This window comes from Oncorhynchus mykiss, chromosome 25 (genome assembly GCF_057628025.1).
Source record: "Oncorhynchus mykiss isolate SJ-2025 chromosome 25, ASM5762802v1, whole genome shotgun sequence".
Lineage (NCBI taxonomy): Eukaryota > Metazoa > Chordata > Actinopteri > Salmoniformes > Salmonidae > Oncorhynchus > Oncorhynchus mykiss.
This window is the reverse complement of record NC_143046.1, coordinates 35,903,041-35,916,735: the sequence shown is the minus strand read 5'-3', so window position 1 is coordinate 35,916,735 and position 13,695 is coordinate 35,903,041. Positions and strand designations below refer to the sequence as shown.

The 13,695-nt window shown below is 40.9% G+C and overlaps 1 protein-coding gene across 2 annotated transcripts in view; it reads left to right on the top strand.

The window, feature by feature from the left end:
- Nucleotides 1-3,533, top strand: part of LOC110505098 (AP-1 complex-associated regulatory protein) — a 107,840-nt gene extending 104,307 nt beyond the window's left edge. For both annotated transcript variants that reach the window (XM_090219752.1, XM_021584067.3), the window contains 3 exons: nt 47-120; nt 311-433; nt 650-3,533. In XM_090219752.1, the coding sequence (XP_090075878.1) occupies nt 47-120; nt 311-433; nt 650-933 (481 nt within the window). In that variant the 3' untranslated portion in view covers nt 934-3,533. The remainder of the gene's footprint in view (nt 1-46; nt 121-310; nt 434-649) is intronic.
- Nucleotides 3,534-13,695: the final 10,162 nt, after the last annotated feature.

Below are 13,695 nucleotides of genomic sequence, written 5' to 3'. Positions count from 1 at the left end.
GTGTCAAGTTTACAGTTTCTCCTTCACTGGTTGGATTCTGTTCTAGGCATGGCTCTGGTGAAGACTTTGATGTCTACCTACAGAATGTGAAAGCCACGTCGGAAGCCTTCAGGAGCAGCAGTGAGTTCGCTATTTTAGCACAACTTTTTTTCTGTAGCCTATATATTATAGTCCGTGCTTGATAAAACTCTTTTTTTTTTAAATGGTGCATACAAAAATAATATTTTAAGATAAATGACTTTCTGTATCCTCATGCATCATTATGAGACGTCTTGCTTTTTAACACCACCTGTAATTTGTGTGTCCTCAGGGTTGTCTTCTGAGACTAACGTGATCACTCCCAACACCGAGAGCAGCTGGGACTTCAACACCAAGACCCGCTCCACCAATGACGACGGAACCTCACTGGACCTGGAGTGGGAGGACGAGGAAGGTGGGGGCTTGTCTAATTATTTTACTTATTGTCCCCTTTGGGATGTTTTGTTGGTGGCATTACATGAATTTGAACTACATTCCCTGAACTTGTACTGTGCAGTTTCATTGAACAACGATAGTAATTTGTCGAATTCAACCCTCAAAAACCACCAGTTGAACGACCATTTGGGGTTTAACTCCATGTGTCGGTGTATCACGTTGTCCTTGTCTTCAGGGATGAACCGGACGGTCACAGCGTGGGAGAGGTCTAAAACGGAGGAGGACATACTCCGAGCGGCACTCCAGCCAGGCGATAAGCAGGCGACCAGTGGTCCGGCCTCCGCTTCGGAGGACTCCAACGCCCTGGAGTGGGAGAACGACTTTGTGAGCGCGCACGCTGAGGAGAACGCAGAGGATTCTGAATACGAGTGCTTTGTCAACCCCATCATGGATATGGACACCCCATCTGAGGAAACACCACCGCTAGATATTACGGCACCGGAGTCTGAGGAGAGATAGTCCCCATCGCCAGGGGTACCAGAGTCAAATCCTAGCGTTAGTCCACCAGCCCATTGCCTCACCCAAAAGGGAAATTGATTTACCACTACTCAAGACTTCTCTGTCTGCTTGCTCTGAATGTTTGTGTCATTTACCTGGGCATGTCTGTCAAAGAGGCTATGTACATACAGGTCAGATAAAGCTGTGGACATGCCAGATTTTCTCTGACCCATCCTCTGTGTGAAATATTTGTTCATTGGGAATGTTTGATGCTACACCTAACCTCATCAGCGGTATGTGTTCGATTGTTGCCATTGACTGGTGGGCCAATTTTTTTGATTTGACAATCTTCTTGTATGTTAATGATTGAGCCTTAGTTGGACTGACATTTTCTTGGAATCACGTCACAAGTGCAATTTGCATATCAAGTTGGTGTGAGTGCTTGTACTTGTGAGTGGGCTACAGTGTCTTCACAGTTAAAATTCACTGATGGCATATAGGAACAAATATGATCAAGGCAACAACTATCACTACTTCTATCAGTGCCTCAATCACTAGAAAAACAAAACGGGCAAATAAATTGTTGACCAGTTCGTCTAGTAGTTAGCTGACAAAGATTGTCTGTTAGCAAGTGCGTATTTTAATCAAAGTGGATCTCCAAGGATCATAGCTTGCCAGTTCCCTGGTATGAAACATGTATAGAAACTCTTGAGTGGAGTATATCATATCATGTAGCAACTTGTCTGTACAAAGTGGACATGCATTGGAGAAATGCAAGTGCTATCATTGCTATGTTGTCTTTCCTCATTTCCAATTAACAAGTGAGTCATCATGGACACACATGGCTACACTTGTTTTATTGATTTTAAACAAAACGTTGTTCGTCAGTCAACTGCAGCTCAAGGTGTGAACAGGCCTGTGCAACAAAACATTCGTATTTGTGTTTTATATGTCTTGAAGGTTAGCTACCTCCAATTTTTATAATTCCTTACTCCCCTGTGTACAAATCTAAAGCCCACAGCATATGACTTTTCTTATCTTTTTTTTTTTCAATGTTTAGGAGCAATATGTCATAGTGAGGGACTCTATGCAGAAGTTGTGAATTGTTCATTTTACGCTGAAGACCAACTGATTACAAGAGCACATGGCTAGACCTGCATCTATTGACTAAATGGCACTGCCAATAAGTATGGCGGTACACCTTGGACTCCCAACTCTTCAATCTCGCCTTCTGTTTTAGGACAATCGTTAAGACTTTTTTTCAAGAGAAGAATGTAACCCTGCTCTCTGGACTTGGACATGTATATGTTTTAACGCTAGTGAAATGGTTGCCGTGAAGACACTGGGCTAGGAATAATGAGGATATGAATGGTTTGGAGACTACAGTATACTCCAGGTTTAGAAGGCTTCTAGAGATGGACCAGTGTGTGTAGCTGTCATTTCTTTGTGTGCCCTAGCAAATGGGGTTTTGTTTTCCCGCACAGCAAAAGGAGTCCCTCTCACCGCACCCTTTCAATGTGGATGTGATGCTGATGTGCCTACTTAGGAGACTAGCTTTATTGTGCGGAGCACTGCATCTCACCTTGATTTTGCAATTGTGATATTTGAGTGACAACAGCGATTTCCCCCATAGTGCACCACTACCTGGGGAATCAAATGTTGGCACCATTTATGTTGTTTCACCACATTGAAAGTGAATTTGACTTTTCTTTAATTATTTGCACTGTCTATAGCTTTACCAACCTAGAAACACAAGCCATTTGTCTTTAGCAATTGAAGTGTAATCATGATTGTGGTGAAGAATTACCACAGCTGCACAATTGGCCCAACTTTTTCAGACCTCCCTCTATTTGGCTGGCATCATAACTCAATTTTGAATATATTGTCCACATAAAGTGTACAGACTGTAATGATGGGAGAGATTGTATTGCAGTTTTACCTATGCACTGTTTGACTTACTTGAAACTAGTGTGTCCAAACAATGACTGGTTTGTTTTCGAACCGGCACTGTCCAACACTTAACTTCTAAAATGTTGGACAAACAAAATGGTTTGGCAAGAATTGGCATGGTGTTAACGGGTTGGACACAGTACATTACGGGTGCAATCACAAGGATGGATTGAACCTCTGTGTGCATTCATTTGTATCATTCCACTGATTTAGAAATGTTTTTATTTGTTACTGAGAATAATGTAAAGGAATTTCAGAAATGGGCCAGTTTTATTTGGTTACGTTTACTGGGAAATAGTACAGAATGTGGTGTGACAACTTAACTTTTTCTATGAATCTACTGATTTATTTGAGATCCAAGCATGTCTAAACTCTGAATTGGATGCAATATAGGATTTGATGAGGTCTGAGTTTCACACATGATTCCCAGGTTTGGATTACACCCAGAGTCATGATCCCTAATGATTTGAATTCTATTGCAAACAGAATGTATCAACACCAGTGCCGTTCTGTTAATACTGTACAACGGTATTTTGAGTTTAAGTGCAACTAAAATAAACTCTACTAACTTCTTAATCTGTGATCATTCGAGTTGTCAAATGGCTTAATGCAGAATGATATATACACAGTGCAGTTTGTGTATAATTAAATAAACTGAACAAAAATGTAAACACAACATGTAAAGTGTTATTTCATCAGCTAAAAAAAAAAGTCCCCAAATTCTTTCATATGGTCAAAAAGCTTATTTCTCCCAAAGTGTGCGGAAATGTGTTTACATCCCTGTTAGTGAGCATTTCTCCTTTGCCAAAACAATCCATCCACTTGACAGATGTGGCATATCAAGAAGTTGATTAAACAGCATGATCATTACACAGGTGCAACTTGTGTTGTGGACAATAAAAGGCCACTCTAAAATGTGCAGTCTTGTCACACCACTCAATGCCACAGATGTCTCAAGTTTTGAGGGAGCGCATAATTGGCATGCTGAATGCAGGAATGTCCACCAGAGCTGTTGCCAGATAATTTAAGCATCATTTTTCTACCATAAGCTGCCATCGTCATTTTAGAGAATTTGGCAGTACGTCCGACTGGCCTCACAACCGCAGACCACGTGTAACCACGCCAACCCAGGACCTCCACATCCGGCTTCTTCACCTGTGGGATTGTCTGAGACCAACCACCCGGACAGCTGATGAAACTGTGGGTTTGCACAACCGAAGAATTTCTGTCCAAACGGTGAGAGACCGTCTCAGGGAAGCTCATCTGCGTGCTCGTTGTCCTCACCAGAGTCTTGACCTGACTGCAGTTTGGCGTCGTATCCGACTTCAGACTTGAATGCCCAGAGATACTGAGAATTTGTCCTGAGGCCCATTGTGTCATTCATCCGCCGGCATCACCATGTTTTAGCGGCCCCATGTCGCAAGGATCTGTACACCAATTCCTGGAAGCTGAAAATGTCCCAGTTCTTCCATGGCCTGCATACTCACCCGACATGTCACCCGTTGAGCATGTTTGGGATGCTCTGGATCAACGTGTACGACAGCGTGTTCCATTTCACGACAATATCCAGCAACTTCGCACAGTCATTGAAGAGGGATGGGACAACATTCCACAGGCGACTGTCAACAGCCTGAGCAACTCTATATGAAGGATAATTGTCACGCTGCATAAGGGCAAATGGTGGTCACACAAGATACTGACTTTTGCATATCTGTATTCCCAGTCATGTGAAATCCATAGATTAGGGCCTAATGAATGTATATGAACTGTAACTCAGTAAAATCTTAGAAATTGTTGCATGTTGCATTTATGTTTTTGTTCAGTGTATGTTTGTCTTTCATCTAATTATCTAAATGTCCCTTGCTGATGCAATGTAATACAGATCAAATGCATGGGTGATAATCTCCAGCAGGTGGCAGTATCACTCCATTGCATTATATGGGAATTCCAGCATATGTATAGTGTGTTCAGAAAGTACTCACACCCTTGACTTTTTCCACATTTTGTTTTTACGGCCTGATTTTGTAACGGATTAAATTGAGATGTTTTGTCGCAGGCCTACACACAATACCTCATCATGTCAAAGTTTTTTACAAATGAATGAGAAGCTGAAAAGTCTTGAGTCAGTAAGTATTACACCTTTTTGTTAGGACAAGCCTAAATAAGTTAAGGAGTGAAAATGTGGTTAACAAATCACATAATAAGCTGCCTGGACTTTGCGCGCAATAAAAGTGTTTAACATGATTTTTAAATGACTACCTCATCTTTGTACACCACACATACAGTGATCTGTAAAGTCCCTCAGCCGAGCAGTGAATAGCAAACACAGATTCAACCACAAAGACCAGGAAGGTTTTCCAATGCCTCGCAAAGAAGGGCACCTATTTGTAAATGCAAAAAGCAGTCATTGGATATCCCTCCGAGCATGGTGAAGTTATTAATTACACTTTAGATGGTGTATCAATACACCCAGTCACTACAAAGATACAGGCGTACTTCCTAAAGGAAAGAAACAGAGAATGGTGACTTTAAAACAGTTACAGGGTTTAATGGCCGTGATAGGAGAGAACTGAGGATGGATCAACAACATTGTAGTTACTCCACGATAATAACCTAAATGACAGAGTGAAAAAAAGGGAACCCTGTAGATAATAAACATATTCCAAAATATGCATCCTGTTTGCAACAAGGCACTGAAGTAATACTGAAAAAAAATGTGGCAAAGCAATACATTTTTGGTCCTGAATATAAATTGTTATGTTTGGGGCAAATCCAATACAACACATTTTCAAGCATAGTGGTGTCTGCATTATGTTATGGGTATGCTTGTAATCGTGAAGGACCGTGGAATTTTTTAGGATAAAATAGAAACGTAATGGCGTTAAGCAAAGGCAAAATCCTAGATGAAAACCTGGTTTAATCTGCTTTCCACCAGACACCGGGAGATTAATTCACATTTCAGCAGGACAATAACCTAAAACACAAGGCCAAATCACTGGAGTTGCTTATCAACCTCTTAAGGATCTGACACTTTTTTTCAATTTTTGCCTAAAATGACATACCCAATTCTAACTGCCTGTAGCTCAGGATCTGAAACAAGTATATGCATATTCTTGATACCATTTGAAAGGAAACACTTTAAAGTTTGTGGAAATGTGAAATTAATGTAGAAAAATATAACACATTATATCTGGTAAAAGATAATACCAAGAAAAACACGAGTTTTTGAAATGCAAGACAAAGGCCATAATGCATTATTCCAGCCCAGGTACAGAAGTGTATGTGCAAAGTTTCAGACTGATCTATTGAACCATTGCATACAGTATCTGTTCAAAATGTTGTTCAAGACTGCCCAAATGTGCCTAATTGGTTTATTAATACATGTTTAAATTCATAATGGGTACTCTCCTCAAACAATAGCATGGTATTCTTTCACTGTAATAGCTACTATAAATTGGACAGTGCTTAGATTAACAAGAATTTAAGCTTTCTGCCCATATCAGATATGTCTATGTCCTGGGATTTTATTTTGTTACTTACAACCTCATGATAATCACATTAGCCTACGTTAGCTCAACCATCCCGCGGGGGGACACAGATCCTGTAGAGGTTTAACAAGAAGACACTGAATGTTTCGGAGTGGCGGAGTTACAGTTTTGACTTAAATCTGTTTGAAAATCTGTGGCAAGACCTAAACACGGTTGTCTAGCAATGATCAACAACCAATTTGACAGCTTGAAGAATTTTGAAAAGAGTAATGGGCAAACAATGCAGGTGTGGGAAGCTCTTAGAGATGTACCCAGAAAGACTCACAGCTGTAATCGCTGCCAAAAGATGCTTCTACAAAAGTATTGACTCAGGGGTGTGAATACTTATGTAAATGAGATTTTTCTGTATTTCATTTTCAGTAAATGTGCAAACATTTCAAAAAATATGTTTTCACTTTGTCATTATGGGTTATTGTGTGTAGAGTTGTGAGAAAAAACATCTATTTAATACATTTTTTGTGGAATAAGTCAAGGTGTATGAGTACTTTCTGAAGGCACTGTGCCTGATTGACAACATCCCAGAATCTCACTCTACAAAACTGTCCTTTATGCCAAATGGCTAGAAGGAAGCTATTAACTATGTATTAATGTTTGGCAAGTCAGACAAAATCTCATAGCTGGAAGGAATTTTGAGGACCAGCTTCCACTAAAGGAAACATTATGAAATTAAATTGTGTGAGTGTGTGTTACTCAGTCTGTTAAAAGAACACCTTGCCTCAAAACTCAATTTCCTATCCTCCACCATGGAAAAGTGAAGGTGAGGAAAATGAAGACAAACGGCAGACCAGAGATAATCGAGGCCCTGCACCTGAAAACCTTGTCTCCCTCAAAGGATTGTGGGAGCTGGCAAGGAGATAAATGAAAAAAGAGAACAGTTTAGACAACAGGAGCTAGCTTTACTGAATTACATTGGAAGCATCCTTTTCCTGGGATAAAACAAGTACTGTATTGTTACAGTAAACGCTTCCGGTTCTCTGGAACGGTTTATGATTATTACTTTGAGAGTAGCACCACTCAAGGTGAACATGGACCCCACAGTGAACCTAACCATCAACTCTGTGCCATCCTCTAACCTCTCTCTTCACCCCCTCTTTTTCTCTCTTTTTCTCAATGAGGTGATGGCTGCTCTCTGTGTTATCGAAGCTGGAGGCTCTCTCATTATAAATCAAACACTTAAAGAGCCGTGTTCTGTTGGCGGTGCCCCCAGGCTCCTGAAGCAAAGGCCTTGCTTTTATACTCACACACCCCGTCAGAGTGCAGGATGTTCTATGAAGCTACAGAAGCTGGGAAAGTTTTAGCCCTAAAGAAAGTAGGAGAGAGTGTTTGGGGGAGATTAGGCTCCAAGCTATTTGTAGAATTGCAGGGTCTTCTCATATCACGATTGGGTAATGATTTCATCGTGTACCATCTCAATGGCTTTTTCAGGCAAGTTCTCCAAAGGAGTGTCAATAGACGTTTAGCTAACACTGAAACACTTGTGCATGTAGGCAGAAAGTGCGCCTTAGAAAGGCGTTGTACATTCAAGTGATCTGTGATGTTATAGGCTACTTCTCAATGTATACAGATAGCAATGAAAACATTGTCCACCAACTAGAACCTTGTTGTGTGCAACGACATCTCCGCAGGGAACAGATCTATCAAAGGGGTTGAGCACATCTAGGGTCTATGCATATGGCTTGTTATAAAATTAAAGGAATTCCAAGGAAAACCTATTTGTGGAGATGGCGAACCTGGCCTGCTGGAATGAGATTTGGCTACACAATCATATGATGCTACATAAGAGAAATGGACACCCAAGATCAACCATTGGACAAAAACGCCGGAGATAAAGCGCCATGGAATATCAAGGGGTGAATTTGATAAGCAGTGAGGGACTAGCATTGGGAATTAGCATCCATTAAGTCTGACTGACGTCTGGAGAAATAGAATTACCCCTCGGAGCGAGGAGAGGTGTCGTCGCTCATGAGAGACGGCTCCATCATCGTAGCGCCATGCCGTTCCGTCAACCGCACAGGCCACCTGTTCAATATTTATGCCTGCACACAGATGCACGCCTCTGCTAAGCGTCTTCTCCTCCACCCCCACCCCAGCCCCAACTCCAGCACCACCGCACTCCTATTCCTATTGTCTAAAACCCCACAACTTTCACCTGCATTACTGGGTTGTCCCATCACCACATTTCCTCAAATCTTTTGGCTATTAGTCTATCAATTAATGCAACATTTCATGGACTGTAAATGGAATTGTGCTCCTTACAGCGCTGAAACATTAAGGATGAAGTAGGAAGCAGAGGCAAGGTCAGAAGAACACTGGACGTCTGTTTGGTTCATATCTGATCACAGCAGCAGTGCTTCACAATAGTGAATAGACAGCAATGGTGGGAGGCAACGAGGGAGAGAGGCGGCAGGCCATTTCGTGCACCAGAAATAGAACTCTCTGTTCCCTCAAGAGGCCATCAAGGGTCCCTTTTTTTCTCAAGCCACTCATGATGACGAAGAGGACAGAGAATGAGGACCTCTCTTCTTTTTCGCTGGAGGAGGAGGAGAAGAAGGGACAGGGGATTGGTTAAAGATGATTTCAGAACTAGATTTCAGTGGTGGAAAAAGTACCCAACTGTCATACTTGAGTAAAAGTAAAGATACTTTAATAGGAAATGACTCAAGTAAAAGTCACCCAGTAAAATACTACTTGATTAAATGTAAAGATACCTTAATAGGAAATGACTCAAGTAAAAGTGAAATTCACCCAGTAAAATACTACTTGATTAAATGTAAAGATACCTTAATAGGAAATGACTCAAGTAAAAGTGAAATTCACCCAGTAAAATACTACTTGAGTAAAATTCTAAATGTATTTGGTTTGAAATATGCTTATCTTAAGTATCAAAAGCAAATGTAATTGCTAAAATTGACTTAGTATCAAAAGTAGAAGTAAATGCTATAAATCATTTCAAATTCCTTATACTCTGCAAACCAAACAGCACAATTATTATTAATATTGTTATTTTTAAGGAAGCCGTGGGTACACTCCAACACTCAGACATCATTTACAAACAAAGCATTTGTGTTTAGTGAGTCCGCCAGATCAGAGGCACTAGTGAAGACCACGCCCGCTGGGCACAGACGTCAATTCAATGTCTATTCCATGTTGGCTCAACGTAATTTCAATGAAATGGGAGTATAAAGTACGTATTTTCTTTAGGAATGTAGTGAAGTAAATGTAGATGTTCTAAAAAATATAGATAGTAAAGTACAGATACGCCAAAAAATGACTTAAGTAGTACCTCAAAGCCTACAGTATATATTTATTTTTAGCTAGATTCATTGCCAGTCATTGTCTGCCTGTGTGTGTAGGATCTCTATGCACATCTGTGCTGAGCTTGGTCCAAATATCTACAATTCAGATTGATACTGTACAAGCGTGGGAGGAAGGCAGTCCTCTATGGCACAAAGAGGACGGATCGGGAAGTCAACTGATGAACTTATTAAACACGTTTTCAAAACACTAAACTGGACACAATAACCACAGTTCTGTCAGAGCAAAGCTTGCATGTCATTTTAGAGAGAGGTGTAAAATAAAGACAGACAGGAAGAGTAAAAATATATCCACGGGGAAAAGCACACGCAAGATATCAAAGTAATATCTTTTTGGAATGAGCACCAAACATCTACTTGGAACAATTTATTATAATCTTGGGTGCAAGGACTTTTGTTTGAACCCAATTCAGTCATTTGCAGATAATGTTATAATGGGGGATGTTAAGGATAGGTATGGTTTGGTATCAATATCTACAGATAATATCCACTGAGAGGAACAGCTTGGCGGTTGTAATGCGGTTAACGCCTCCGATCCAGAGTAAACATTCTGAGTGAACCAGCAGCGCGCTTCCCCTTTATCTGCAATTGAACTAATTGTCCTTCACCATCAGTTCTGAGCCATCCTACATTACATCATGCAACTGCAAGAACAAGATGACCGTCTCCTTTAATGGCTGCCTTTCCTAATAGTGGAGGAGGAGGGTAGTGCTGGCTCCGTAAAAAAAATAAAAAAATAAAAAAAAATCCCAAAAGTGCCGTCCTTTAATCTTCAGGCAGGATCTGTAGAATGTGAAGTGTTCCTACTCCAGAAGGACACAGGGAAGCTGGACCTCCATGGAGACCAACGGTCTTAAGAGGGCTTTGTGCGTAATCGATTTGGAGGAAGCAACTTTTCTGCCACAGGGTAAAAGAGACCTCCCACATATGATTCCCATTTTAGACCTTTGGTCTTGGCCAAGTGTCGAGGCAAGGGATGTGGTAAAAGGAAAATGTGTTTCCTTTGACGGAATAGGGTAACAAGCATATATTCCTAATGATTTATGAGCTATGTATTATAATGCAAAAACATAGGTGTTTATAACTGCCCATAAACACCTAGTAAAACTATATCCATAAAGCCTTCTAGGAAGGTTGCATAATGCATTATGAAGCAGAGTGATATATTGCCCTATGAGCTGATGAAATACTCTCGACTGGTCGTTATTTCCTCCAGCACCGAGAGGTCGAGAGTACCTTCTCAAGCTACAGTGACATGGTCAGGAAAAGCCACCGGCCCACTATACATTTTAATGTCTATTTGAAAGTGTAGTTCCTTTTTTATACCATAGGGGCCACTGCCATGTCAGACTACTGCTGTGAATAGAAACCACATCTGGTTCAAAACAAGACTAATTTCATCCTCAACAAGAATAGAAGATAGTCCCAAATGCCTCCCTGCATCTGTTTTGTGGTATGCTAAATTTGGATAATGAAATCAGCTGTAGGCATTGTGATTGCATTATGTTTGGGGGCGGCAGATAGCCTTGCGGTTAGAGCGTTGGACGAGGAACCGAAAGGTTGCAAGATTGAATGCCTGAGCTGACAAGGTAAAAAATGTGTCGTTATGCCCCTGAACAAGGCAGTTAACCCACTGTTCCTAGGCCGTCGTTGAAAATAAAGATTTGTTCTTCACTGACTTGCCTACTTAAATAAAGGTTTAAAAAAATGTGTTTAATATTAGCACTGCACAGGTATGTTGGGAGAGAGAATGTGGAAGAACAATTGCCTCTATAGCTGGCTAGTGTGGATCGAAGCACATTATTTTATTAAAGGATCAATTCACTCTGCATGATGGGTAATCACAAACCAATGCGATGAGGGTATTGATTTTTGCACCAAAATCCAATGTGGATTGAAATGTGTGGAATTATAGATCCGTGGGCTTCTTATTAGGCAAAAGGAACATACTGTGTTGCTTAATGGCTTTTTCTTTGCACGCACACACACACACTTGCAGGCAAACAAGTACGCACATGCACAAACACACACACACACACAGACTTATCTCTGGATTTCATAAGGAGATGTATAGGTGAAAGACCAGTTTCCAGTTGAAAACTGAACTAGGCTTAATTTTATGTCCTTGATTGTGTATCGACAAAATTAGAAAAGGTTGTGGAAATGCAGAGATTATTTCCTAGGAGTCCATTATTGCTGAAGCAGCCATAGATATACAGTGCCTTGCGAAAGTATTCGGCCCCCTTGAACTTTGCGACCTTTTGCCACATTTCAGGCTTCAAACATAAAGATATAAAATTGTATTTTTTGTGAAGAATCAACAACAAGTGGGACACAATCATGAAGTGGAACGACATTTATTGGATATTTCAAACTTTTTTAACAAATCAAAAACGGAAAAATTGGCCGTGCAAAATTATTCAGCCCCTTTACTTTCAGTGCAGCAAACTCTCTCCAGAAGTTCAGTGAGGATCTCTGAATGATCCAATGTTGACCTAAATGACTAATGATGATAAATACAATCCACCTGTGTGTAATCAAGTCTCCGTATAAATGCACCTGCACTGGGATAGTCTCAGAGGTCCGTTAAAAGCGCAGAGAGCATCATGAAGAACAAGGAACACACCAGGCATGTCCGAGATACTGTTGTGAAGAAGTTTAAAGCCGGATTTGGATACAAAAAGATTTCCCAAGCTTTAAAAATCCCAAGGAGCACTGTGCAAGCGATAATATTGAAATGGAAGGAGTATCAGACCACTGCAAATCTACCAAGACCTGGCCATTCCTCTAAACTTTCAGCTCATACAAGGAGAAGACTGATAAGAGATTCAGCCAAGAGGCCCATGATCACTCTGGATGAACTGCAGAGATCTACAGCTGAGGTGGGAGACTCTGTCCATAGGACAACAATCAGTCGTATATTGCACAAATCTGGCCTTTATGGAAGAGTGGCAAGAAGAAAGCCATTTCTTAAAGATATCCATAAAAAGTGTTGTTTAAAGTTTGCCACAAGCCACCTGGGAGACACACCAAACATGTGGAAGAAGGTGCTCTGGTCAGATGAATCCAAAATTGAACTTTTTGGCAACAATGCAAAACGTTATGTTTGGCGTAAAAGCAACACAGCTGAACACACCATCCCCACTGTCAAACATGGTGGTGGCAGCATCATGGTTTGGGCCTGCTTTTCTTCAGCAGGGACAGGGAAGATGGTTAAAATTGATGGGAAGATGGATGGAGCCAAATACAGGACCATTCTGGAAGAAAACCTGATGGAGTCTGCAAAAGACCTGAGACTGGGACGGAGATTTGTCTTCCAACAAGACAATGATCCAAAACATAAAGCAAAATCTACAATGGAATGGTTCAAAAATAAACATATACAGGTGTTAGAATGGCCAAGTCAATGTCCAGACCTGAATCCAATCGAGAATCTGTGGAAAGAACTGAAAACTGCTGTTCACAAATGCTCTCCATCCAACCTCACTGAGCTCGAGCTGTTTTGCAAGGAGGAATGGGAAAAAATGTCAGTCTCTCGATGTGCAAAACTGATAGAGACATACCCCAAGCGACTTACAGCTGTAATCGCAGCAAAAGGTGGCGCTACAAAGTATTAACTTAAGGGGGCTGAATAATTTTGCACGCCCAATTTTTCAGTTTTTGATTTGTTAAAAAAGTTTGAAATATCCAATAAATGTCGTTCCACTTCATGATTGTGTCCCACTTGTTGTTGATTCTTCACAAAAAAATACAGTTTTATATCTTTATGTTTGAAGCCTGAAATGTGGCAAAAGGTCGCAAAGTTCAAGGGGGCCGAATACTTTCGCAGGGCACTGTATGAATGCCTCGGAGCACGTTATTTACCTCACTAGCTCTGGTAGGCTCCTTGGTAGACGGGCAGGGGGGAGTGGCAAAATTTGTCATCACAAATGGTGTAGCTCTTTTCTTTCTGACAGGCACAGCTCCAATGG